This window comes from Bubalus bubalis, chromosome 2, assembly GCF_019923935.1.
Source record: "Bubalus bubalis isolate 160015118507 breed Murrah chromosome 2, NDDB_SH_1, whole genome shotgun sequence".
Lineage (NCBI taxonomy): Eukaryota > Metazoa > Chordata > Mammalia > Artiodactyla > Bovidae > Bubalus > Bubalus bubalis.
Window position 1 is genome coordinate 187,883,781 of NC_059158.1, and position 27,099 is coordinate 187,910,879.

The 27,099-nt window shown below is 58.5% G+C and overlaps 1 protein-coding gene across 9 annotated transcripts; it reads left to right on the forward strand.

The window, feature by feature from the left end:
• The first annotated feature begins 6,978 nt into the window (after positions 1-6,978).
• On the forward strand, positions 6,979-23,930 carry ARHGEF19 (Rho guanine nucleotide exchange factor 19). 9 transcript variants are annotated; one of them, XM_044938243.2, is made up of 19 exons: positions 6,979-7,224; positions 7,569-7,907; positions 9,880-10,009; positions 11,724-11,803; positions 12,179-14,574; positions 15,012-15,299; positions 15,431-15,539; positions 15,613-15,689; positions 15,979-16,241; positions 16,815-16,975; positions 17,090-17,242; positions 17,468-17,597; positions 17,738-17,812; positions 17,986-18,075; positions 18,225-18,385; positions 20,494-20,652; positions 20,940-21,034; positions 22,853-22,957; positions 23,347-23,930. In XM_044938243.2, exons 5-19 carry the CDS (start codon positions 13,947-13,949, stop codon positions 23,502-23,504), a joined length of 2,652 nt encoding a protein of 883 aa, XP_044794178.2. In that variant the 5' UTR covers positions 6,979-7,224; positions 7,569-7,907; positions 9,880-10,009; positions 11,724-11,803; positions 12,179-13,946; the 3' UTR covers positions 23,505-23,930. The 9 variants fall into 9 exon arrangements, with proteins under 9 accessions (XP_044794178.2, XP_044794181.2, XP_044794177.2 ...); XM_044938246.2 differs by having other exon boundaries at positions 14,131-14,574; XM_044938242.2 differs by having other exon boundaries at positions 9,880-11,803.
• The last annotated feature ends 3,169 nt before the right edge of the window (positions 23,931-27,099 follow it).

Sequence of the window (27,099 nt, forward strand, 5' to 3'; positions counted from 1 at the left end):
TGCGAGGACTCCACTAAGGAGCCCTCTGACATGTGCAAGGGACCTAAGCACCTCATCTGTAAAATGGGCTTCACCTTAGTGTCGGCCCCATAGAGGGGCTGTGATGGTTAAATGGGCGTGTGTGTAAAGCGCTCCGCCCCAGTGGGCACACTGGAGGAGCCCAACCAGTGGGAACAGGCAGCCGCTACTGTATGAGGGCCTACTCAGCGTTCATATCCGCGTTCTAAAGTGAGGGTGCTAGTCCCCCCTCGTTTGAATTTCAAACGAGGAAATGCGAGCCAAATCGATTTTTGAAGGCGGTTTGGGCTCCAAAATCACTGCGGACAGTGACCACAGCCATGAAACTAAACAATGCTTGCTCCTTGGAAGAAAAGCTATGACCAATCTAGACAGCATATTAAATAGCAGAGACATTACTTTGCTGACAAAGGTCCGTCTAGTCAAAGCTATGGTTTTCCCAGTAGTCATGTATGGATGTGAGAGTTGGACCATAGAGAAAGTTGAGCGTGGAAGAATTGATGCTTCTGAACTGTGTTGGAGAAGATTCTTGTGAGTCCCTTGGACTGCAAGGAGATTAAACCAGTCAATCCTAAAGGAAATCAGTTCTGAATATTCATTAGAAGGGCTGATGCTGAAGCTGAAGCTCCAATACTTCAGCCACCTGATGCGAAGAACTGACTCATTGGAAAACACCCTGATGCTGGGAAAGACTGAAGACAGGAGGAGAAGGGGATGACAGAAGGTGAGATGGTTGGATGGCATCACCGACTCAATGGACATGAGTCTGAGCAAGCTCCGGGAGACAGTGATGGACAGGGAAGCCTGGTGTGCTGCATGCAGTCCTTGGGGTCGCAAAGAGTCGGACACGAGTGAGCAACTGAACAAGGGCCCTGGCGCGGAAGGCGATCTGTCCATTCCTGGAGGGATCATGACAGGCGGGGCTCTGGGCCCTGGGCCATCCGGAGATTCCGGTCCCTCAAGGAGTGCAGTCCAGTCCAGCGGCGCGCGGCGCGCGCAGTGCACTTCACCGAGCTGCGCGCCGTGGGAGCAGCCGGCGGTCTACGCAGTGGAACTGAGCCTGCGCGCGTGGTGGAGTTGGGAGGGGTGGGCCGGGGCGGGGTCCTCCCTGGTAGTGGAGTCCCTGCCGGGCCCCTCAGGCCCCCCCCGCCCCCCCACAGCCGGACCCAGACGAGTCTGCAGAGCGACAGCGGCGCCTGCGCCTGAGCCACCCCTGCAGCTGCGCGTGCACGTCCCGTTCCGCGCTCTCCGAGTGCGCGGGCGGGCGGCCCTGGGCGGGCGGGGCCTCCTACAGCGGGGAAGGGCTTTAGCCAGATCCAGGCTCTTGTGCTCCTCCTGGGTTTGCCCGGGAGACAACTGCTTGACTTACTTTAGGTTTCAGGCCTGTCCTGTCCGCAGCCTGAGGCCCCGGTGCCCTAACGCCCCCGATCCCGCGCGTTCAGCCCTCTCAGGTGCTCGCCTGGCGGGAACACACCGGCCCAGGCTGAACTTGGTCGGGAGAAGGGCTCTGCGGTTTCAGCAGCTGGCACAGTTTGTCCCTCTGTCCCCGGCCTAGAGACTGCGCTGCCTTGTGTTAGGCCTTGCATTCGGCGGAGGCTTCAGCTTCGGCCCCTGCTCTGGGCACAGATTCCTGGGCAGAGCTCCCCACGACCCCCGTTTCCCCAGCGGCAACAAGCAGTGAGTCAGCTGCCTGGGACCCTAAGGGGGCGGAGTGGATGGCAGAATTGTTTCTGGCAGGTGGCAGAGATCCTGGTGTTGAACAGTCCATGGGATACAGAAACTCGCGGAGGTGGGCACTGCCTGTCTGCTGGCCCAGGCAGTCTGTACTGTCGCCCACCCACTGCGCAATGTAGAGATGGCACAAACTCAGCTTTCTTCCACCGCAGGGGCATCGGGAGAGAATTCTGGAACGTCCCTGCAGGCTGGAACTTTCTGGAACTTTCCTCCCTCTGGGCCTGTGCGATTTGCTGGGTACCAGGTGCCTGGTACAGGTCTCAACCCTTGACAGTTGCTGTACTCATCCTGGGTCACTGGGGATGATGGCACAGACAGGGGAGAAGGTGACTGTCTGCTTTGCCTGGCCGGGGCATCTGTGTGGGGGTGACAGCTGGGAGCTGGGCTTGAGCACAGAGACAGAGGCTCGCGCGCTGTCACCCCTGCAGCTTTCTGCACAGCCTTGCTGTTGCCCAGTGTTCTGCTGGGCACCCTGGTCTTCATCTCTTCCCTAGCTGCCACGGTACCAACGTACCATGTGACTGGGAGCGCTCAGGGGTGGGGTGGGGATGGGCTTTGTGGGCTGGGAGCGCTGGCTGGTTGAGGATAGACCCTCCCAGGATGGGTGCCCTTTGCTCACAGGGAGGACATCCGTGCTGCAGGGGTTCCTTCCTCATATGCCCACTCTGTGAGATTGTGCCACATGGAATATTTCCAAGGTCTGCCCCATGGCCAAGGTGAGTCAGGGAAGAGAGGAAGGGAAGGGGTTTGGGGCCCAGCACCGGGCTCGGCCGTGCCTGCAGCATGCCCTCTCTCCCTTCTTTGCAGCGGGGCTCTTTGTCCATCCGGGAACTTCCTGCCTTTCTGGGCCATGGCTTTCCTGGTGCACCGGAAGCACAAAAGCACCAACTGCCCCGCCCCCTCCCACCCCCCCACCCCGGGAGACTGCAGTGACTTCCAGGGAGAGGAGGTGATGCCCAGCTCCGCCCTGCAGGCCCGGAAGTCTGCTCCCTGCTGCACTCAGAGGCCACAAGCCATGCTGGGAACTTTGGAGTCAAAGGATACATAGCTGGCTCTTCCCGACAGTTTGCCTGGGTCACTTTTCCACCCTCCCCTGACATCAGGAGGATGTAAGGTTTGGTTAGGTTAAGCACTGGAGGCCAGCCAATGCAGAAGACACAGGTTCGATCCCTGATCCAGGAAGACCCCACGCGCCGCGGAGAAACTAAGCCCACGCGCTACAGCTATTGAGCCTGTGCTCTATAGCCCTGGAGGCACAACTACGGAGTCAAGCCCCACAACTACCGAGTCGTGTGCCTGGAGCCACGCCCCACAGCAGGCGGAGCCACCGCCACGAGCCGCCCGCCCACTGCAGTGAAGAGCAGCCCCAGCCGCAGCAACTAATAAAGCTGACACACAACAATGAAGGACCAATGTGGCCAAAAATTAAGTACATAAATAAAATCAACCTTTTAAAGATAGTTATTGAATAAGCGAAGACGTTATCTACTCACCCACCCATCTGTTCATCTACCCACACCCTGCACACCCACTCACAGAGCTGTGCCAGCTGCTTACCTGTCTAGTTTGCCTGCCCACCTGTCTACCTGCTGCCCACCCACCCTTCAGACCAGCCAGCGTCTCCCACACACGCGGCCATTCGTTGTTTACTTCTCTGTCTTCTCATCCATCTATCCATCCACAGGCTCTTAGCCAGACCCTAGGGAAAAAAGGCCCTGCAGAAACAAAAAGGAGTGAGACATCTTTCCCACACTCCCAGAGACTCCTGTGCAAACAGGAAACGGCAGGAAGCATGGTCATGACACCCAGCCGCTTGGGCCATGGAATGCACATTTCTGTTGCCCCCTCTGGCAGGAGAGCCCCCATCTGGAGTTTGTCACCTTGGCCCCACAGATGGCCCAGAACCCTATTACGGGCCTGAAGGGGCCCTACTCCCCATCCCACACCCGTCTTCCTGGCCAACTCACCAGCTCCGCATCCATCCTCATGATGAGGGGATATTGAGTCCTTGCTCTGGAAGGATTGTCCCCTCCAGGGTGGGCTGGGGCCCTGGTGGACCTGCCTTCCAGCACTGATAGCGCTCCCTGCTGGCCCTAGCTCTGTGTGGTGATGATTTTCCTAGTGTCTGTCATCATTTACCGTGAGATCATCAGCATGGAAATGTTCCACATGGGCAACGCTGTGCTCATGGCCCGAGTGAGTGCCTCTTGGAGCAATGGAGTGTGGGCCACTGTCCAGACTCCAGGCACAAGGTGGGCATCTTCAGATTCTTTCTGCCCCTCCACATGGCCTGGCTCAGGGTGATGGCCATCACTCTGCCTGGGCTGGCAGCGTTGCCAACATCAGCAACTGAGCTCAGTCTGGTCCTCCTCCTCCTCCTGGGCCAGGTCTACCTCGCTGGCTAAGCAGCTCACCAGGCGGGGTGAGTAAGGGCAGGGTGTCACAGGGGTGTCCTGGCATCAGTTGGGATGCAGGACTCCCCACATCTCAGATCCTGCAGCCTGCTCAGTCATCCTCAAACGAAGTGGCCAGGGGACATGGCTGGCCTTAGGGGAAGGTGGATTGTGGACAGAAGCAAATGAGCTGACCCAATGGGCTGGGCCTGCCCCCTTACATGCAATAGGACTCTGACCAGCTCTGCCCTTTGCCCAGAGATGCATAGAACCCAGACCCATCATGAAGATTCCCCCACTTCCAGAGTCTTCATCTTCCAGTTTGTCCATTTCTACTCCGCTCCCTTCTATGTAGCATTCTTCAAAGCAGGTGAGGACCCCTGACCAAGGCTGTTGATGCCCAGTGAAGTCCCAGCAGGGTGGCAGTGTCCTTGGGCCTCTAGATTTGTCTCTACATCTTGCTGTTGACTTTGAAATTGGCCCTTAATTTTCCTGGACTTCAGTTTTCTCAGCTGCAATATACCAACACATCAGTGGGTAAACGTGAAACTAACACCTGCTTTCACTCATTCACTCAACGGCCACCAAGTGGCACAGGCCTGACACCCCACCTCCCATTCCTGACACTTGGGTTCATTGCCATCTTTGTGGGGGCCTTTCCACTGAGCAGCCTGGACTGGATGCTGGGGGCACAGAAATAAACCAGAGCTGGGCCTTCCCTCTGGGAGCTTCAGGTTTTAACAAGCACAGGTCAGGAGTTTTCAAGGGCTGGACTCCCAGGAGGTGGTGTTGCTGTGTAACTGCCATTGCCATTTGGCAGGAATGGGAGAGAGAATCACCGAAAGAACCCACACCTCTTCCCCTCAGCAGCATGACTCCCTCTTCCTGGCCCAGAAATACTCAACTGGCTTCTCATGGATTGAGCAGTAGATATGGGCCATGGTCCCTACCGGTCTTGGGGACATGGCCTAACTGGGGACAGTGGGACAAGATGTCCCAGCAGCCCGGTCACCAGAGTTATCGCTCAATGGGTGGGAGGCCAGAGGCTCAGAAGCACAGCAGGGACAGGGGTCCGCCTCAGCATGGAGTTTAGCTGTGGCCTGGATCCAGAGGGGGAGGGCACTTTGCCAATTGATCCAGTGGGCCTGAGGGTTTGTGGGATGCCCTGGTGAGTACAGCGGGTTGCTAGGCATATGGATCGGGGACGCAAGTATCCTCGCCCAGACAGCCGGCTCTTGGGGGATGGGGGGCGTTGCCCTTCAGGTATGGCGGGGCAGGATCTGCCTCTGAGGCCAGCCCCCAAGCTCTGAGTAAGGTGCCACGTGTCTGCCCATTACAGTGTGGCTCGGAGGCTGCCTTCCTAAGCTCAGTGGCTCTTCATCACTGTGGCGGGCAGACAGCTGGCCAGCAAAGTGGAGGAGTTCATCAGGCTGTGGGTGCAGGGGACGACCTGGGGGTTGGGCCTAGTGAGGCTGGGGCAGGGGGCCTTTATGAGAGCTATGCAGAAAAACCCCTGATTGGGGTCGGGACATGGGGACACAAGTCCTAGTTTTGCATTCTGTAAGCTCTGACTTTGCTTACAGGACACACCTCTCCAAGAGGGCTGAGTGGATTAAAAGGTATGATGAGCGGGAAAGAGGGGGGCTCTCTTTTCATGTTTTAGAGAGGGGAAGGGCTTCCAGAGACCAAGAATGGCCATATAGGAACGGCAGATTTTAGGAGCCCTGGACTCTGGAGTCCAGCAAACAAGGACTTGAGCCCTGGCTCAACCATTCACAACTGGGGGAGCCCTAGGCAAGGTCTCTGAGTCTCCATGTCCTCATCTCTAAAGTGGGAATGACCGTGGTGCCTATCTCCAAGGGACTGGGAGCATAGAAATGGCTTTGTCTGTCCCAGGAAGCTGAAGGCCTGGCAGCAGAAGAGATAGCTGGCGGGGCTTGGGGACATCCAGATGGATCAGGCAGGAGCAGGGGTGTTGGAAGGAGGACTCTGAGCTCATCCACTGCGGGGGCCTCTTTGAGGAATATCTGGAGATGGACAAGCAGTGCAGCAGGGTCCCTTGCAGGGTCGGGGGCGGGGAGGGGGCGGGGTGGGTGGGGAGGGGCTGACCCAGCGGGGGAGGTGACCCAGACCTGACATGCCCCAACCCCCTGCAATGCTGCAGTTTGGATTCATCACCGTATTCGTGGAGGACGTACCACTTGCTCCCCTGTTTGCTCTGCTGAGCAGCTGAGTGAAGATCTGATTGAATGCCCACAAGTTCGGCACCGGGATCTGGATGCTCCTACTCGAAACCATGGCCCTTCCATCATCGTGAACGTGAGGGGAGGAAGGGAGAGGGGAGATCAGAGACTGGGAGCAGGCTCGAGAACATGGAAATGGGGGCTGAGGCTAGAGATAGGGGCGAGAGATTGGGAAAACGGGGCAGAGGGCTAGCGCCCTTGGGCACAGGCTCATTCTGCCCGCGAGAGTGGAACCAGACCCGTTTGGGCCCGGAAAGGCGGGAGGGCCTTCCCGCCTGGAGACCCTGCAGTTTTCTTCACCGCCTTCCCCTCGGACTTCCTGCCACGTCTCCCGTATAGGTAGGAACACCGCAGCCGACAGCGCGGCTGTCAGCTTGACGCGGGAGTCCGCACCTCTGGCTTACCTCACCCGGGGCGGGGCCCGGAGGGGCGGAGCGCGGAGGGGGCGGGGCCCGCCGGGAGGGGGCGGGGCCCGCCGGGAGGGGGCGGGGCAGTGATTCTGTGGACCCTCAGGCTCGGCCTGGGGGCGGGGTGCTGAGTCTGGGGGCGGGGCAGTGAGCTCGGGGGCGGGGCGGGGCGGGGCCTAACTGGGAGCGCAGGAAGCTGAGTCCCGGGGCCAGACTAGAGGGCAGAGCCGGCTGAGGGTACTCCTAACCTGGCCGGGCCAGGCTCTAGGGTGGAGAGGGTGAAAGTGCCGATCGTGGGGCCGAGGGCCTCGCGGGACCACGAGCCCTCCGCAACCCAGGTACAAGGGCTTTCGCGACACGAAGAGGAATCGCACCCTCGTCTGCGGGAAGCCGCTGGCTGTGCGTCTGGGCTTCATCATCACCTTCGAGGTAGGCTAAGCCCTCTGGGCGCCGGACAGACCAGAGTCCAAGTTAAGGCTGTGCCGCCGACTGGCTGTAAATGGGATATATTACAGAACAGGATCTACTTCATGGGGTCGCTATGAAGACTGAGTGGCAAGCACGTGCACAGCACAGTTAGGTGCTCAGTGAATTAATTGATGTCACGACTAATACTAATACCTCTTGGCCACAGTCCTGGAACTCCTCCTAGCTTTGCTCAAGATCCTCTGTCTCTAGCTCTGATCGTTACAGGTTCTTAGTGTAGGAGTTGGAATTGTACCTCTGTGTCTTTGGGCAAATGACAACTTCTTTATGCTTTGGCTTCCTTACAGGTGAAACAGAAGTTATTTACTCCCTAGAGTTGTTGTGAGGATTAATTGAATGAATCCCCGGAACCCCTCAGAATAGTGCCTGGCAGCACCGACTCAATAGACATGAGTTTGAGTAAACTCCGGGAGTTGGTGATGGACAGGGAAGCCTGGCGTGCTGCAGTCCATGAGGTCGCAAAGAGTGGGACACGACTGAGCGACTGAACAACGAAGAGCCTTGTACTTCGTAAGCGCTTGGCAGAGTAAGATCGCTAAAGCCATCGTTCTCTTTCACCGCTCCCTTCTCCCCAGCATCTCATCGCCTGGTTCGTGCTCGACCTGCTAGCCTCCCTGGCTACCTAGGTAAGGCGCGGCCTGGCCGAGCAGGCTCTGGCGAACAACGCGGAGGCGCTGCTTGGGTCAGTGAGGTTGGCGGGCCCTGACCACCCCTCCCTGACCACGCCCCTCTGCCCACCCCAGGCCCAAGGTCAGCGTTCTGGCCCCGCCCCCTAGCTTGGCCCAGAGGGAGGATTGGCCGCTGGCTCTCTCATCTCCACCGGGCCCCGCCCATCACCCAGTCTCGCCTGCGCCGCGCCCCTCCTTTTGTGTTCTGTCCACCAGAGCCCTTTCTGCTCTGGAGGGTCCTCCGCTTCGGCCTGAGGCAGCCTTGCTTTCCGTCCGCTGCAGCAGGTGATGCTGTCCCTGGAGCCCAGGACGCAGGGTCCAGAGAAGTGAGACTTCCTTTCCAGGACCCTAATTCCCCCAGGATCCTCCCTCCTTTGGGGGCCTCTGCTTCCAGCTAGGAGTCAAGGCTAGGGTACCTTGGCCAGCGGCCCCAAGGTCGGCCCAGGAGTTGGGGTGAGAGGGCTGGGGTTCTCTGAAAACCATTAGCCCTGCACTGCCTCCCTCTGCGCGTTCCCAGTCTCCTGCGCCTTGAGCAACACTGGCAATAAATCTCTCTGCGCCCCACGGCGCCACCTCCCCACGGACGCCTTGTCCCCACCCACTCGGTGCAGTGTATCCTCACTACGTGCCGATGTTCTGGGGGCCAAGGTGGATATGAAGGAGTGAAGGGACCTAACCTCTCCAACTGAATGCTTACCAGTTGGCAAGGGAGAACTCATGGGATCTACGAGTGGACTTCGAAAGGCCCTGTGCTCATCAGGGCCTTTAGTACACCAATAATAATAAAAAGGGGTTTAGTTAGGTTAGCTGAGACACCTCCCAGTGGACTTTCACACACTCTTCACCAGACCCTCCCCAAAGTCTGGCGAGGCAGCACCAGGCAGTTGTTGAGGGCACGGATTGGTAGTGGAGTCACAGACCTGGGTTTGAACATTAATTCTGACTTTTATTTGCTGTGTGACCTTTGGCAAGTTTAGTTTCATCATCTGTAAGATAGGGACTTTATAGAGCTGATGAGAGATTTAAATGGGATAATGTACTTAACCTGCACAAGTCTCATGTCCTCCACTTGTAGGTGGGAGCAGTTACCGCGTCTATCTCACAGGGTCGTGGTGGAGATTAGACGAATATTTAGTGTGTAAAGTGCTCAGAACAGTGCATGGCACATTAGTGTGTAATAAGAGTTACACACTAACAGGAGCCCCAGTACTTGTGTCCACTGACATTAAATGAAGTGAAGAGAAGTGAAAGTCGCTCAGTCGTGTTCGACGCTTTGCGACCCCGTGGACTATATAGTCCATGGAATTCTCCAGGCCAGAATACTGGAGTGGGTAGCTGTTGCCTTCTCCAGGGGATCTTCCCAAACCAGAGATCAAACCCAGGTCTCCTGCATTGCAGGCAGATTCTTTACCAGCTGAGCCACCAGGGAAGCCCAAGAATACTGGAGTGGGCAGCCTATCCCTTCTCCAGGGGATCTTCCCAACCCAGGAACCAGGTGAATTCTTTACCACCTCAGCTGCCAGAAAACCCCATTATAGATGCTGTCGCCAGACTCGGCGAGGACCAGCACCCTGCAGAGTCCTCAGGGTCCCTGATGAGTCCAAGGCTCATCATTCTCTGGGATGCTTCCCAGCCCCAGGAAGTCCCCTGAGCACTTCTCTCACTTGAGAAGCTGCAGCGGAAGGGTGACCTGTCCACTGGGAGGGAAAGCAGTGCCTCCTTCATCTTTAGGATGTTGGTCTGGGGTCCTTTCAGAGCCTCTCCTGGGCATAGGACTCCCATTGTTCCAGCCCCCCTCTTGTACCCCAGACTGGCCAAACCGGTTCTGGGGAAGGGGGGCGGGGAGCAGGCACGTTGAGACAGCTGCCTACCTGCCTGCGAGGTTCCCTCCGCCCTCACCTCCCCTCTCCCTGCCCCACACAATACCCAGGAGATTGCATTGCCTGGCTCAGGGGCCATGCTGGCATCGCCCCCTGAGGACCTGGCTGTGACCCCAGAGCCCCCAGGGTGGCCTGGAGCCCGGGACCGCGCTGGAGGCTGGACGGAGCTCCCTGGTTGAGGTAGGGCCCCCCGGCTGCCAGCAGCCCCATCCTCCTCCCACCAGTCTTCCCAGCGAGTCCTTTGTGCAGCCTCCCAGGCCTCTGATCCTGGCCCCCACACGCTGGTGGCCTCTTGGGCTTCCACAGCCTGCGTGGCCTGAGTCTCCTTTCCAGCCATGACCTCCCACTTGGCTCCCTCCATTGAGAAGAAGAGGGGCCCTGCAGGGCCCCATTCCTCGGGCAGCAGGGCAAGGGGCACCATGCAGGGGGCAGGGAAAAGCTGGGCATAGGAGGTCAGAGATGCTTTCTCCGGACCATACCAGCATCTAGGGCCCTCTCTGCCAGCCTTGAGGAGTGGGTCCATTGTCCTTGTGATGAGTACCCCGTGGATGGGACCCTCTGTCGACTTAAAAAAAAAAAGGCACAACCTGAGAGTTGTGAGTTACGTTTTATTTGGGGCAATATAAGGACTGCAGCCCTGGGAACAGTTTCTCAGAGCTGCTCTACAGGCGGGGACACTCGTGCCCAGGCCCAGTCTATGGTTCGTCTCAAGCCACTCAGCTGGTCAGCGTCCGCCCAGGGCTTGGCGTGTTGGCAGGGGCGCTCCCCTGTGGGCTCCCTTGCCTAGCGGGCACCCGAGGATCCTGTGATCAGGTCTTGAGCAGGGTTACCTGGGACCAGTCTCTTCCTGGGAGGTTTTTTTTTGGGTCTAGGAGAAGGAAATGGCAACCCACTCCAGTGTTCTTGCCTGGAGAATCCCAGGGATGGGGGAGCCTGGTGGGCTGCCGTCTATGGGGTCGCACAGAGTCGGACACGACTGAAGCGACCTTAGCAGCAGCAGCAGCAGAGATAAGCTATAAACACTCTAGCACTGAGGTTGAGTGGACCACATCCATGGAAGGCCACAGAGCTGGGATCCTGGCTGGATGGTCACTCTCATTGTCCCTTGGCCTGGGCAGAGATGGAGGCTAACCCACCCCTGACCTCCTCCCCGGGGACCTGCCTCCAGCTTTGTCTCCTCCAAGGAAGCCTTGCATGTCTCCCTCCATTTACCCAGCCTTCTCTTCTGAGGCTTTAGTATGGGGTGCTCCTTGGAATTCCCTGGCAGCCCAGTGGGTAGGACTCAGCACTTCCACTGCACGGGGCATGGGTTCGATCCCTGGTTGGCGAACTAAGATCCCACATGCTGTGTAGAGTGGCCAAAAAAAATCTTTTTTTAATATGAGATGCTCCTGCCCCCACGTTCCATGTTTTGCTCATTTAACCCTGCAGCTGACATGGGGAGGGGGCTTCCAGAACCCAAGTGGAGAGACTCTCCCAGAATATGAGGGAACAGAAGCACACGCGTGTTCCTGCACAGGCGTGCCGACAGAAGCAAGTGGCGCTTCTGTGTGAAGGACTGCTGATTCCAGCGGGAAAAGAGACCTATGTGGTGGCAGTGGTCCCCCGTGTCTCCTGCCACATGCTCCTACAACCCAGGGTGTGTCTCAGCGTCACTGCCTCAGTTTTCCTACCTGTGTAATGGCTCAAGCCATCCTTGTGACTAGAGAAAGACTAAGGGTACTCAGAAGCGTGACGATCAACTACAAAGCTCCCACTCTGTGCAAGGTGCTTTACATGCATTATTCTTTTTTTTGGCCACACCACACAGCATGCAGGATCTTAGTTCCCAGGGAAGTCCCCTTGCATTATTCTTATTTTTTTAATCTTTATTTTTGCCTGTGTTGGGTCTTAGTTGCGGCACATGGAGTCTTCCTTTGCTGCCTGCGGGCTTCTCTCTGGTTGTGGCGAGTGAGGAGCATGTGGGCGCTCTAGGTGAGGCGCATGGACGGGCTTTAGTACCCCCTGCCCCAGGCACATGGGATCTTAGTTCCCTGACCAGGGATCAAACTCGCATCTCCTGCATTGGAAGGCAGATTCTTAACCCCTGCGCCACCAGGGAAGTCCTCTTAATTCTCCTATCAGCATTTTGAAGCATGACTATCCTGTTCACCAGATGAGGAAACAGACAGACTTGCTCCCTGTGGGGAGGGCCCAGAGAAGTCCAAGGTGCTTAGGAGCAGCCCCACCCTGTGCTCCAGGCAGGGGGTGGAGAGAGAAGGGGAAGCCGGCAGAGAGGCTGCACTCAGGGGGGCCCGGGCACAGACCAGCGGCCCCCACTGGATCTTCCCCTTCTTCCCTCCCCCGCAGGCTCACTGACACTGTGGCTGTTGGCTTTCATGGCCTTCTCCCTCTCTCTGTGTACTGGACCCCTGGGTATTCCAATCAGGACCGTTTGCTATCACTTCCTTCAGGAAGCCTTCCGGGAATGCCTGGGTCGAGATGAGCCCAGCCCTCTGCTTTGACACTTCCTCTGGGCTGGTTCTTTCCAACCTGGATTGTAACTGTTTTTGTTTTGGCTTCCCCACGAGACTGGCAATCCTGCAGGGCATGAGACATTTGCCCATCTGTCTCCTCCGGTTTTTCTGGGCTTCACATCTGTCTCTGAGCATCTGGTTTGTCTGAAATGTTCAGTGTCTCTGTCTCTGTCTCCATCTCTGGGCTCCTGAATGTCTCAGCATCTGTGGTTTTCCGGTTTGGAGTGCTTTGGGGTCTCGGTTTCTGGGTCGCTCTCTAAAGCATCCCTGTCCTCCAGCCTCAGCCCCTTGGTCTCTCCAGCTCTGTCTCCTGAGTCTCCCAGCCCTGCCAGGCAGGCGCTGCCCATTTGGCCTGAGCGGGCCTCTGGGGAGGGGTGCATCCTTGCTGCCCGGCCTGCCCACAGCGAGGCCAGGCCCCGGGAGGCCCCCGCCCAGCCTGCTGCCTGTTCCCTCCCTCCCTACCCCTCTGCCTCACCACAGGGCTTGATGAATCAAACTCTTTGTCTGGGTGGGATCTCCCCAAGCCAGCTGGGCAGAGAGAGGGCTTCCCCTGCCGGAGCAGCCAAACACCATCCACGGCGGGCCTTGGTGGAGAGGTGAGGGGCTGCAGCGAGGGGCCGGGGGCCAGGGCTGGCAGACTCAGAGCCCGCTCACCGGTAGGCCTGTCCCGAGGCTCCGGCAGCCTCGCTGGGGATGACTTCCTGCCCGAGAGGACCCACTCAGCTTGTCTTGTTCCTGGGGCTGGGAGATGGGGTCCCCTCTCTCACCCCAAGCTGGGGGGCTGGGGCTCTTTCCTGCCCTTCTCCTGGGAGGGCCCAGCCTGTCCTGGGTGGTGGCCCGCCTGCCAATCTGTGACCCTCCCAGCCAGCTTGGCATGGGTGTGGGCACCACTCAGTACTGAAGCCTGCAACTCTGGGCACAGGAGGGGAGGCTGGGTGACACCAACAAGGATCTCCAGCCTGTGTGTCTGTATCTGCTTCATGGTGTTGTGAGTGTGAATGCAACAGGAGTACGAGAAAACTTGAGCGGATATGTAAATATCTGACGGCTCAGCGTGTGTTTGTGAAAGTGAGTGAATACATGTACTTGTATTAAAAAAAAGTGTGTGTGTGAATGTGTGAGCCTGTGAATTTGGAATGTCTGGGTGTATCTGTGAAAGCTCGTATGTCAGTGTCTGCAGCTGGAAGAAGATACATGTGGATGTACGTGGAACAGACGCGGGTCTGTGTGGCAGCGTATGAGAATGTGTGTCTGATCACATGTCAGGGAGCTAGGAAATGCACGAGGTGCTTAAAGGCACAGATTCAGAGCTAGGCTGCCTGGGTTTGAATCCTGGCCCCACTGTTTACCAGATAAACTCTCTGTCTCACTTTCCTCACCTATAAAATGGGGCTAATGACAGTATCAGATCAGGGGACTTCCCTGGTGGTCCAGTGGTCAAGAATCTGGCTTCCAATGCAGGGAACTTGGGTTCGGTCTCTGGTTGGGGAACTAAGATCCCTCATGCTGTGCGCCAACTTGAACCTGTGAACCACAAACTAAAAGAAAAAAAAAGCACCAACTCCGGGTTGTTGGGGCTTTAGAGGATTAAATGAACTACTATGTGTAAAGTACTTGGCCTGTCATTAAGTAAGTGCCAAGTAAGCATTAGCCATCACCATAGAATCAAGTGGGTGAGTGCGCTGTACAGATGTGTGTGCAGGAGACTTCGTCCAGGCCTCCAGGACACGGTGCTCACTGGCCATTGCTGTCCTGTGTGTTGCTCTGATGCCTTCTCCCCTGCAGGCCCTGGTGGGTGGTGGAGCAAAGGAGGAATGGACTGTGGGCCGCCCGCCGCCCTCCAGCCCCGTCTGGCTGGGCCGCCTGGCACTGCCCACCGCCCAGTGGCCATGTGCCAGCAGGAGAGCCTGTCCTTCGTGGAGCTGCCCGTCCTGCAGCCTCCAGGCCCCATGTGTCTGGACCTCTTCCCTGTGGCTCCGGAGGAGCTGCAGGCACCTGGCAGCCGCTGGTCTCTGGGGACCCCTGCTCCCCTCCAGGGGCTGCTATGGCCACCGCCCCCCGGAGGCACGGACCCCGAGCTCTCCACCAGCGGGGGAATGCGGCCTAGCCGGGCTGGCAGCTGGCCACACTGTCCTGGTGCCCAGCCCCCAGCCCTGGAGGGACCCTGGAGTCCCCAGCACCCACAGCCACAGCGCCGGGCCAGCCACGGATCGGAGAAGAAGTCAGCCTGTGAGTCACTCTGGGGGAGGGGGTGGTGGCTGGGGGAGGATAGGGGAGAGGTGAGGGAGGATAGGGGAGAGGTGCGGGAAGATAGAGGGGAGGTGGGTGGCTCTTTTAGGACCAGTAAGCCCCCAGATTCCCCAGACAGGCAGGACAAGCGATAGATCTTAGGGATAAGGGACTGGGCTCAGAGGCGGCAGGTAACTTGTCTGAGGACACACGGTGAGTGGGCGTCCTTCGCCTCCTGAGCCTCTGCCCCCTGCAACAGGTACTTCGCTTTCTCTCCACCCCTCTGGCTGACCGCATTACTCTGGGACAAGATCCTGGCAAAAACATTGGCCTTTCTCTCGGGCACATCCCTCTGATGCCCAGGGTCACAGGGCAGTGGCAGGGAGGGGAGACCCCACTGGATGCCAGCCTGTGCTCTCTCACCCCACTCCCGTCAGGGCGCAAGATGAGGGTGTACCAGCAAGAAGAGGCCCTTGGTGGCCCTGAGGCCCACGCTGTCTTCCTGGAGCCAAGTCAGGCCTCGGAGCAGGAGCTGAGCACAGAGGAGCCCCGGCCCGCGGGGCTGCCTGGGCCTGTTCCCGGGGGCCTCGAGGGGCCTGAGCGGAGGCGCTTCTCGGCCTCTGAGTTAATGACCCGCCTGCACTCTTCCCTGCGCTTGGGGCGGAATTCAGCAGCCAGGGCATTGAGCCCAGGGTCAGGGTCAGGCCCCGGAGCTGCCCGAGAAGGTACCACCTCGCCCTGGGGCTAAGAGCAGGCAAGAGGCAGATGCGGGGCGGGGCGGGATCACTGCACACCTGAGACGCGTGTGGTGCCCAGCACCGCTTTTGGGGCCTCCCTCAGCTCTGCCCCTCTGCAGGGAAAGCGTCTGGAAGAGACTCGCGCAGTGTAGAGATGAGGGTGGACGCCACGGCGACGCCAGCTCCTGTTGACCTGAGCGGGGTCCCCGGCAGCTGGCCGGAGCCCAGGTATCACCTCCTACCCCAGGCTCGGTCCGAGGCGGGGAGGGGCGGTGACGGGCCCTGACGCTCCGTTTCCCAGGCTGGATGCGCGGGAAGAGCCGGTGCCCGGGCCCCGGAGCGCCAGCGAGCGGCGCCAGTCCCGGTTCCTGCTTAACTGTACGTGGGGGGTTCGCCGAGGGCGGGGCTGGGAGCTTGGGTACCGGGAAACCGGGATCTGGGGGGCTGAGAGGTCGGGCCTCTGTGGGAGGGAGAGACCAGGACCATGAGTGTCAAGTACAGGGGGCAGCATGCAGGAGGTGCCCAAGGTTTGCGGGATGAGTGGGCGAGTGACCCGAGTCACCAGTCCCGTTCCTCGAACCGTCGGAAAGGCTGGTTAGGCGAGGCGGGCCTCGGGGACAGGGCAGGGGGCCGGCGGGCGCCCCCACGGTCTCCGCTCTCCGCCCAGCCGTCCTCTACCAGGAATACAGCGACGTGGCCAGCGCCCGCGAGCTGCGGCGGCAGCAGCGCGAGGAGGAGGGCGCGGCGGACGAGGCTGAGGGCGCGGAGGAGGGCCCGGGGCCGCCGCGCGCCGACCTCTCCCCGAGCAGCTCGTTCCGGGCGCAGCGCGCCGCTCGGGGCTCCACTTTCTCGCTGTGGCAGGACATCCCCGACGTGCGCGGCAGTGGCGTCCTGGCCACGCTGAGCCTGCGCGACTGCAAACTGCAGGAGGTGCGCCCGGGCCGGGGGCTGAGGGGTGGCCCAGGGGTCGGGGGCGGGTGGGGGGCGGGAGGTGGTCCTGGGGCCCGGCGAGACTGCAGGAGGTGCGCCGGGGCCCGGGTGGGGATTGTGGGGGCGGGAGGTGGGCCCGGGGCGGGGTCAGCGGGAAAAGGCCTAGGGTGCGGCAGGACCAGGGCAAGGACCCTAGACCGAGACCCCCGAAAGCGGGGCCTGGGAGGGAGGAGCGGCGCAGAGGGTGAAACGCAGGGTGCACGGGCGCCCAGCAGGTCCTAGAGCAGGAACCGGGTCGGCGGGAGGGCGCACTGGGACGGCAGGGCCGGTAGATCCGGGCCCCGCCGGATCCGTGCGGCCTGCAAATTTGGGCTCAGCTGGGCTGGAGCCGGAGTAGCAGCAGGAGGCTGGCTGTCTCTGAACCCTACTTGGCGCTAGATCCGGAGGGGGCTGGAGAAGGAAAGGGGACCGGAGCCGCGCTGAATCTAGGGAGGCGGTATCCAGGGCTCGGGGTGTGCTTGGTGGGCGAAGAGAGTGCATTCAGGGTTCAGCCCTGCATCCGCCCTCACTCAGGCCAAGTTTGAGCTGATCACATCCGAGGCCTCCTACATCCACAGTCTGTCGGTGGCCGTGGGCCACTTCTTAGGCTCGGCCGAGCTGAGTGAGTGCCTGGGGACACAGGACAAGCAGTGGCTGTTCTCCAAACTGCCCGAGGTCAAGAGCACCAGTGAGAGGTGAGGCAGTGGCCCGGCCTCGCGGGGAGTCAGGCAGCCAGGCTGCAGCTGGCTGGGCTCCCACCTCTGGGGTCTCCTCCTGGCCCCCGCCCTAACCCCTGGCTGCCCTTTCAGGTTCCTGCAGGACCTGGAGCAGCGGCTGGAGGCAGACGTCCTCCGCTTCAGCGTGTGCGACGTGGTCCTGCAGCACTGTCCGGCCTTCCGGCGCGTCTACCTGCCCTACGTCACCAACCAGGCCTACCAGGAGCGCACCTACCAGCGCCTGCTGTAGGCGGGGCTCTGAAGGGGAGCGGCGAGGGGGGCGGGGTTCCGGTGGCAGTAGGTGCAGAGGCCGGGCAGAGGAGGGCTGACCTGGGGCGCCTGCCCTGGGCTCTGACCACAAGGAGGCCAGACCTGCCGAGGCCCCGAAGGACCAGAGGGGCGGCTGGAGGCGGGGATCCCGCGTTCGGGGCCCCCTGTCATTGCAGACCCTCTCCCGCCCGCACTGTCCAGCCTGGAGAACCCCAAGTTCCCTGGCATCCTGGCTCGCCTGGAGGAGTCTCCTGTGTGCCAGCGGCTGCCCCTCGCCTCCTTCCTCATCCTGCCGTTTCAGAGGATCACCCGCCTCAAGATGCTGGTGGAGGTACCTGAGGGCCCGAGGCTGTGGGGAGGGCTGGGTAGGGGAGAGACCCCTTTATCTCCACAGCCCCTCGGGGCGCCCAGGGCAGGGCAGGGTGCCTGGGAGAGGCCACACTGCCTTGCTGCACTGAGTCCACCTTCCAGAACATTCTGAAGCGGACAGCACAGGGCTCTGAAGATGAAGACATGGCCACCAAGGCCTTCAATGCCCTCAAGGAGGTGAGCTCAGCAGGGAGGAGGTGTCTGGCTCCCAGGGGCCTCCCCGGAACCCCTGTGTGTCTCTAAAGGAGCCTCAGTCTTCAGAGTCCCTCATCTCCAAGTGGGAGCCTGAGGCTGGGCTGGGGGAGCCTGGGCTGGGGGCGCTGCGGGTGATCTCCCCATGGTCTCCGCAGCTGGTGCAAGAGTGCAATGCCAGTGTGCAGTCCATGAAGAGGACAGAGGAGCTCATCCATCTGAGCAAGAAGATCCACTTTGAGGGCAAGGTATCCGCCCTCAGCCGGGGAGCTGGGGCACCTGGAGGGGCAGCCCTGTCGCCTCCTCTCTGGGGGCTGCAGGCCAGTTCATCACTGTCCAGCCCTCCACCCCCTGCCCTCTGCCCCTGGCCTGACCCCTGCCTCCTCCATCCTCCCAGATCTTCCCGCTGATCTCTCAGGCCCGCTGGCTGGTTCGGCACGGGGAGCTGGTGGAGCTGGTACCCCTGCCCGCGGTGCCCCCAGCCAAGCTGAAGCTGTCTAGCAAGGCGGTGTACCTGCACCTCTTCAATGACTGCCTGCTGCTCTCCCGGCGGAAGGAGTGAGTCTGGGCAGGATGGGGGTGCTGGTGGGTGAGACTGGAGCTCTCTTCTTCCGCAGCAGCGGGCTCACAACAAGTCCACCTGCCAGGCTCTGCTGCCAGGGCACCCTAAAGCTGAGAGGCTCCCCCAGGAAAGGCAGAGCCGGGGCAAGTCCATCTTCTGGAGAATCAAGGGCTGGGCTGTGTGCCAAGAACTGTGAAGCTGCTCTGAGCTTAAGCCAATTGGAGCAGAGACTAAACGCACAACCGCCCCTGAGCCGTAGTGATAATAACGAATATTTGAGCACCTTTCCTGTGCCAGGCATGCTATGTGGATTTTCCCCTTTAGTCCTGAGTGTCTTCCTGGAAAGTAGCCTCCCTGGTTATTCTCGAGATCAAGGAGCTAGTGAGTGCAGGAACCAGGGGAGGTCAGGTCTATCTGATGCTAGATCCCAGGCTCTTTACTGCACTCTCCTGTCTTCCATCTGTCAAACAGAGGCTACCATGTAGGGAGATGCACTGTGATAATAACATATGAAGAGGTTAGCACACAGCCTGGCGTATAGTGATCACTCACTCAGCATTAGCTGTGATTATCATAAGTCTGGGAGACTCCCTGAATGAAGTAAGCCTTAAGGATGGAGGGGATGAAGGATGGATGTCTTATGCCATGGAAAGAGTTCAGTTCTGATTTATTTATTCATTCACTGAAGCGTCATTGAATCCCCATTCTGTATTGGGTCCTCCAAAGGGTGTTGGGAACTTAGAGAAGCTCACAGGCGCTCTCGCACAAGTGAAAATGAATCCTGAAAACCACCTATTCAGGGTTTTGATGGAAGGGTTAACTGTAGTATTCCCTGGTGTGGGATGAGATTCAGTAAAACTTCATAGAGGAAGGGACGTTTGAATTGGGTGTTGAAGAATACGTAGGAGTTTTCCAGGTAGAGGTGACTGGAGAAATACAGCCAAGTCACAGGAGAGCAGAGTGTGTCTGGGAGGTGATAAGCCCAGTGCGGCTGAGTTTGTAGAAAAAAGGGCGAGAGAGGGAAGCTGGCGTGTTGAAAGCCACAGCAGAAAGGTTGGACTTTCTGAGAGCATGGAGAGTTAAGCGGAGGAGGCCAGTTTGGAGAACGGACTGGAAGGGAGAGACCAGAAGCTCCTGTAACTGCCCAGATGAGCGCAGAGGCTCCAGAAGTAGCAGTGGGCATGGGGACCAGTGAGCTCCAGGGACAATAAGGACGCAGATGATGGGGCACAGCTGCTGGCCGGGTGAGGGGCGGGGAGGAAAGAAGTGAGTGGAGGCCTGAGTGGCCTCGGGGGATTCACTGGCGACTTTCGGAGGAATGGGGAACTGCGGAGGGACCTGGTCTGCAGGGGAAGATACTGGTTTTGTCTAGGCCGGCCGACAGGAAGGGACTACGGAACACCCTCCACCTACCCACCCGCCCACCTTTCTTAGAAGGGTTTATCTGACCCGAAGAGTGGGGCTGGCAGAGTCAGGTGCTGTGATACGGCAGCACGCGAGCCAGAGCCCACCTCCTACACTGGTTACAGAGGCAGACACAAAGCAGTCTGCAGATCTCAGCGAGGAAGCTGCCCAGGCGGCTCTATGGAACAGAGACGTCAGCAAGAGGTTCAGAGAGAGTGGAAAGTGTGCCTGGGGCAAGGACCGTCTCCATCACCTCTCGCCTCTGCCAGTGAGCCAGTGAGATCAGGGGCAGGGACCGTCTGTATCACCTCCCACCAGGTCAGTGAGCCAGGAGATCAGGGGCAGGGACCGTCTCCATCACCTCCCGCCAGGTCAGTGAGCCAAGGAGATCAGGGGCAGGGACTGTTTCCATTACCTCCCGCCTCTGTCTGTGAATCAGTGAGATCAGGGTCAGGTACCGTCTGTATCACCTCCCGCCAGGTCAGTGAGCCAAGGAGATCAGGGGCAGGGACTGTCTGCATCACCTCCCGCCTCTGCCAGTGAGCCAGGCAGATTGCAGCCCTCATTTTGCTGACTGCCCTGTGCAGCCTTGCTTTCTTGAGGAGGGTCCTAGGGACAGATGACGCCTTCTCTTCTCTTCCCATCAGCAGTCACCTTGTCCTGAGGGTGGGTCCAGGCTGACCTCGCCCCCCTGTTCTAGGCTGGGGAAGTTTGCCGTCTTTGTTCATGCCAAGATGGCTGAGCTGCAGGTGAAGGACCTGAGCCTCAAGCTGCAGGGCATCCCCGGCCACGTGTTCCTCCTTCAGCTCCTCCACGGGCAGCGCACGAAGCACCAGTTCCTGCTGAGGGCCCGGACGGAGTGAGTGGGCCTGGGTTTAGGGAGCAGACCCCCCAGGCAGGGGCACGGCCTTTCATCTCTGTCTCAGGATGGTGGCCTAAGGCTGGAGCTGGCAGAGCCGGCATCCAGGGGGCCCTGGACCTGTTCTGTGCCCATCCTCAGAGCTGGGTGGGCGCTGGCTTGGGTGGGCCTTGGGGTGGAGACGTCTGACCCGGGTCCCACGTCTGCGCGTCATTCCCTGTCCTCCCAGCCCTGGTTTCCCCACTGTGGCCCCGGGAGACTGCAGTTCTCATGTCGGGACAATTCAGCCTCCCTCTCCCTAGGAGTGAGAAGCAGCGATGGATCTCCGCCATGTGCCCCTCCAGCCCCCAGGAGGACAAGGAGGTCATCAGCGAGGGGGAAGGTAGCAGCCTGCCCCCCACCACGAGGGCCACGTTCCCGGGGCTGGGTGCCGCATCGCGCTCCCCTTCCCCCTGGTGCTGGGCACCGTGTTGCCCGCGGGGCCGGCAGGGAGAGGGGTCATCCTGGGGCAGGGTGGGTCTGCGAGAGCCTGGGGGACGGGCCGGCTCCACGTGCAGTCAGCACGCTGGAGAGGATGCAGCCTTGCCCATCCTCCCATGCCATCCCTGCAGAAGCCTTTTTTACGAGTTAGAAAACAGATTCACAGAGGTCAAGTTGCTTGTCCGGGTTCAGCGGTCAGCGGCCGAGCTGGGACCGGAACTGCGTCTGTCTGTCGCTCTGCATCAGCTGCAGAGAGGACAGCAGCAGAGTGGCCGGGAGGGGCGCGGGTGGTGGCAGGCCGAGGGGTCTGCTCTGCTGATCCAGAGGCTTCTCTGGGTGTGAAATGAGGCCAGCGAGCCAGGGTGCAGCCCGATCAGAGGACACCTTGGTGTGGTGGGAGCCAGGTAGTTATGCAGGGTTTTTGAGCAGGGGTGTTAGGGCTGAGCCAACGAAAAGGAAGGTAAGAAGCTCGTTTCCACCCAGTACTTTCCATGTGCCGGGGTGCCGAGGGCTTTGCATATGCCTTTATTTTCTGCCTGCAATGAGGGAGCCCCAGTTCGATTGCTGGCTCGGGGAGGTCACCTGGAAGAGGGAATGGGTACTGCTCACGACAACCCCCTTAGGTAGATTCATTCTTCATATCTGAGAACACTGAGGCCCGGGACTGTTGGGCAGCTTGCCCAAGGTCAGTGAGCTGGGATTCAAGCTTGGTCTGTCTGCGAGGCCTGTGGTTTTCCCGACACTCCCAGTCCACCTGGGAGTGTGGTCGAAGGGGCTGAGGCCTGGACTGGAGTCGATTCTCTAACTGGCCTAGAGGTATTTGGGCTGGAGAGTGAACTTGCCCCTCCAAGGAGGTGGTCAGGGAAGGCCCCTGAAGGATGGGGAGGGGCAGCCACGCTGGTGTCTGGGAAGAGCACTCTTGGAAGGGGAAACAGCCGTGCAAAGGCCCTGAGGCAGGAGGGAGCCTAGAGTGTTTGGGGAACAGCAGGGTGACAAGTGTGTGGCTGAGCTTGACCGAGGAAGAAGAGGAAGATGAGGGAGGTGAGGAGGTGAGGAGGTGAGGAGGTGAGCAGGGGCAACGCCAGGCTGTGCAAGGCTTTGGAGGCTGTGGGAGGACTTTTATTCTCAGAGGAGCGGGAAGCCCTGGAGGGTTGTAAGTGGCCGTCGTGTGGTTTGAGTCTCCGCTGAGAAGGGCGCATGGAGGGAGCATAAGAGCAGCATGACTGTTCACACGAAGGGTGCGTGTGCGCTGTTGCGTCCGACTCTGTGCAACCCCACGGGCTGCAGCCCGCCAGGCTCCTCTGTCCAAGGGATTCTCCAGGCAAGATTACTGGAGTGGGTTGTGATTTCCTCCTCCAGGGGATCTTCCCAACCCAGGATCAAACCCATGTCTCTTTTGTCTCCTGCCTTGGCAGGTGGATTCTTTACCACTGCGCCATACAAAGGGGCCATTACTGTTTTGTAGAGACAGACCAGGAGGTCAGGAGCAAAATATTGAATTGAGCTGGGAAGCTGGGAGCCCAGGGCACAGAAGTAGTAATCGAAGCTCGGAGAGACTGGACTCACTTAGCACTTGTGTTTAGGGTCAGAGGAGAGTGGCTAGGGTGGACTGGCGATGAGCTGCAATAGCCACTCTTTCTTCTCCCTCCCTCCCGCTGTTTTCTGCCCTGCCCTGCCCCGTCCTACCCTGGGACTCCCTCGCTCTCCCTCGGCTTCTCAGACCACCCCCAGGCTCAGTGTGTCAGGGCATATAAGGCACTGCAGCCAGACGAACTGACTTTGGAGAAGACGGACATCCTGGCCGTGAGGATGCGGACCAGTGACGGTGAGCGGGCCCCCTGGACAGGCCTCCTGACAGGGGCGTTGGGGGCAGGAGGCAGCTAGACGGCTAAGCCTTCACAGGAAAAAGCTACACCAGGGTTCACCCACCACAGCATGCAAGAATCAAGTTAGACAAGAAGATGAACTTCCTGCTTGCAAAGGTGTAGGGTTGAGAGTAACCGGTGGGGGAGAAGTGGGGAAGTCCCTCCTCAGAGAGCATCGGAAACAACAGATCACAAGTCCACCTACCAGTCTGCTAGAGGTGTGCCCCTTCCTGCCCCCGGGAGATGCTGAGATGGCGTCCTCTCAGCCCCGGGGCGCGGACGGGGCTTGCGTCAGGGCCCAGGTGTTCCTTGGATGCCACTGACACTGCCCCGGCCCATGTGCCCTTAGGCTGGCTGGAGGGGGTGCGCCTGGCAGATGGCGAGAAGGGCTGGGTGCCCCAGGCCTACGTGGAGGAGATCAGCAGCCTCAGTGCCCGCCTCCGGAACCTGCGGGAAAATAAGCGGGTCACACGTGCCACCAGCAAGCTGGGGGGGCCCCCCGTGTGACGGCGGCCGTGGCCCGGGGCAGCAGCCCCACGCCGCTGCCTGGACAAGTGTGCAGGGGACCTGCGGCGTCCCCACGCACCCCCCTCGCTGCCGCTGGGGCTCCTGTTCTCATGCCTGGCTTCGAGGGTGCAGGCTGGACGCAGGCGGGGTTGCCTCCGAAGAGTCTCCCCTGTCCTCCAGCTCCTCTGAGTCCACAGTTCAGGGATGAGGGTCATTTATCACTCTGGCTCGTGCCCTCCGGAACCTGCCCTCTCCCTTTCCTGCCCTCTACCCTGCCCATCTTGGTCCCTCTGGCAGGGACCTGACTGGCAGGGGCTCTGGGCGCTGGGCCCTATCTGTGTAGACAGATCTGGAGTCTTCTGGCCTGAGCCTGTGTGGGCCCCGGTTGCTGTGACTTACCTGTAAATAAACGCCCGTAATGCCTTTGCTTGGAGTCTGTGAGCCTTATGGTACCACCTGCACCCCATCCCCGCTTCCCAGCTAGAGATGGAGGGTTGGGCCTCTCCCATCGTCCAGGGTTAAGGATCCACCTTCCAATGCAGGGGATGCGGGGTCGATCCCTGGTCATGGAACTAAGATCCCACGTGCCCCAGGGGGCAACTAAACCCCGGTGCTGCAACTGGGGAGAAGCCCACACGCTGTCAACTGCTGAGCCGGGCTCTTGAGAGCCTGAGCACCACGGCTGGGGAGATCAAGACCTGCAGCAGCCAAGGAAAAAGGCCGGGAGGCTCTCTGACTGCTCACCTCCCCCTAGGACCTGCCCTTCTGTACAGTTCACCTCTTGACCAGACCATGATGAGAGAGGAACTGCATGTCAGTTAGACCGCTTTGGGCTGCAGTTAGCAAAACAAGAGATTCAAATAGGCTTAAATATTAAGGAGAATTTATTTGTTCTTGGATTTGTTTCTTACAGCTTCTTTAGCAAATGATTACAAACTAAGCGATTTAAAAACAATAGGAATTTCTTCTATCCGTTCTGGGGACCGGCATCCTGAAGTCTGTGTCTTTGAGCCAGAATCCAGGTGTGGGCAGGGCGGTGCTCTGGCAGGGGCAGTGTGCTCTAGGGGGAGTTGTCCCTGGCCGCTTCTGGTGGCTGCCAGCATCCTGCGGCTTGTGGCCACATCACTCCAGGCTCTGCTTCTGTGGTCACATTGCCTTCTTTGTGTGTCTGTCTGACCTCCCTCTTATCAGGATACCTGTGGTTGCATTTGGGGCCCAAGCAGATAATCTCCGTATCTTCCATTTAAATCCCATCTGCCAAGAACTGCCCCTGCCTTTGTCTGATAGGATATCATTCCCAGGGTCTCCTCTGGGAGGGCGTTTCTCAGCCAGGGGAGGGGCAGTGTATGCTTCAGGCAAGGCTTCAGGCAAGTCCGGACCCAGTGGCTCAGTGATGTCAGCGACAGCCCAGCTTTCCCATTCCTCTGCTCTGCTGTCCTCAGGCTTCACCCTAAGACTCTCCGGGGCTTCTTCATTTACATCCCACGTTGAAGAAGAGACCTGCCTTCATCCTACCATCCCCTGTCAAACTCCCAGGACATTTTAGACCTGGGTGAGTCATAAGGCTTCCACTGCGCTGATCACCATGGCCAGGGTTGGTGTGCGCTAATAGACCTCACCTAAGTCGTATGCTTTTCTCTGGAACCAGGTTAATTTCTCTGGAACCCTATGGATCCCCACGTAGAATCACACGGCTGCTGCAAAGGAGGGGTGGGTGCTAGGGTGGCCAACGTTCACTGAAACCCAAGTCACCCAGGGAGTGGAAGGACCTAGGAATAGTGGCCTTGGAGATGTGAGCACAGCTGAGCGGCTAGGAGCATCCTTCGTCTCTCAAGAGGAGGGCGTGGGGAGAGAAAGCAGATGGGGTCTGCTGAGAGGGTGAAGGTGGGCAGATGGGGAGAGGCTCAGACCCATGAAGTGGGCTTCGGGAACAACTTTCTAACATGAGATGGTGTGGGGAGCGCGGAGCGTATGGGCTAAGCAGACAGACATTTGAATTTGAGTTCTGGTTCCTACGTTTATAGCCAGGGTCATTTTTTAAGGTGGTGTGTGGCATCTTAGCTCCCCAACCAGGGATAGAACCCGTGCCTTCTGCACTGGGGGAGTGGAGTCTTAACCCCTGGACCACTGGGGAAGTATGATTCTTAAACATAGAGCTTTTACTCTGGAATTACTTTTAAGCTTACAGAAAATTTGCGGGCCTGTACAGTGAGCTCTGGACACTCCTTGGCCAGTTTCCCTACTGGTACCATCTTAAAGACCATGGAACAGTTGTTAAAACTAAGAAACCAACATTGGTACATGACTATTAACTGAATGCCAGATTTTATTTCACTTTCACCAATTTTTCCACTAATGTCCTTTTTCTTTTTTTGGCTCCTTTAACCCGTCCAGGATCCCACATCGTATGTAGTCATCGCGGCTCCCTAGACTCCTCTGACCTACGGCAGTTTCTTAATCTTTCCTCATTTTTCACGACCTTGCCAGTTTTGAGGAGTTCAGTGTTTTGTTAGACTGTTCCTCCGCTGGGGCTTGTACGATGGTTTGCTCATGACTGGGCAGGGCTGCGGGTTTGGGGAGAAGACCACAGGGTGAAGCGCCCTTGTCGCGTTCCGGGAGGCGCGTGATGACCACGGACTTCTTACTGGCCCCGTTCGCCTTGATTACATGGTTGAGCTGGTGTCTGCCGGGCTCTTCCACTGTGAAGTCACTATTTTCTCCTTCTCATACTCTGTTATTTGAAGCAAGTGGAGCCCACACTCGACTGGGGAGAAGACATGCTCCACCCTCTGGAAGCTACATCTACAGATATTATTTTGAATTCTTCCCTAAGGAAGATGTTCCCTCCCCTCTCCCATTTATTTCTATCAGCATGGACCCATGCCTTTATCTATCTTATCTTTTGGGTTATAATTCAGTACTGAGTTATTTATTTTGTTCTTCAAATTGTTCCTGTTCTGGCCATTGGGAACTCTTTCAGATGAGCTTCTGTGTCTAGCCCCTCATCCTTTTTTTTTGTTTTTGTTTTCTTGAGCATTTCCTTACTTTCTGGTACAGCACGATGCTCCAGGCTCATCTTCTATTTTCCCTTTCGGAAGAGAATCAGCCGTTTCTCTGAGGCCTGTGATTCCTTTTTATTAGAGTGTGGCGTTTAGGGACTAAGACCCATGACTCATGGCTATCGTGGTGTCACTGTTTCCAGGGCCTCTCATTAGACAGAGGTAGGAAAAAATTATTTTTATATATTATATATGTACATATTATATACATTATATCATGTGTGTTATATATGTATATAATATATATGCATGTATATTATATATGTATACACACATACCAAAAAAATGTGATTTTAGGCAGATGCATAGTGGCTCTAAACCTCAGCTCCTGCCTCTGCAAAATGGGTTTAATAATGATAACCCCTCCTTCATGGAGACACCGTGAAATAAAGTATGGAAAGTTGACAGTGTCTGGTTCCTAGTGAAGCTGCAGAAAACAGTGGCCTCCACTGTGTCAGAACTGCATGGCTGAACCACGGGAGCCCTCGCGAGGTGGTGAAGCCTCTGTTTCTCCAGGATTTAAGGAACGCAGAAAG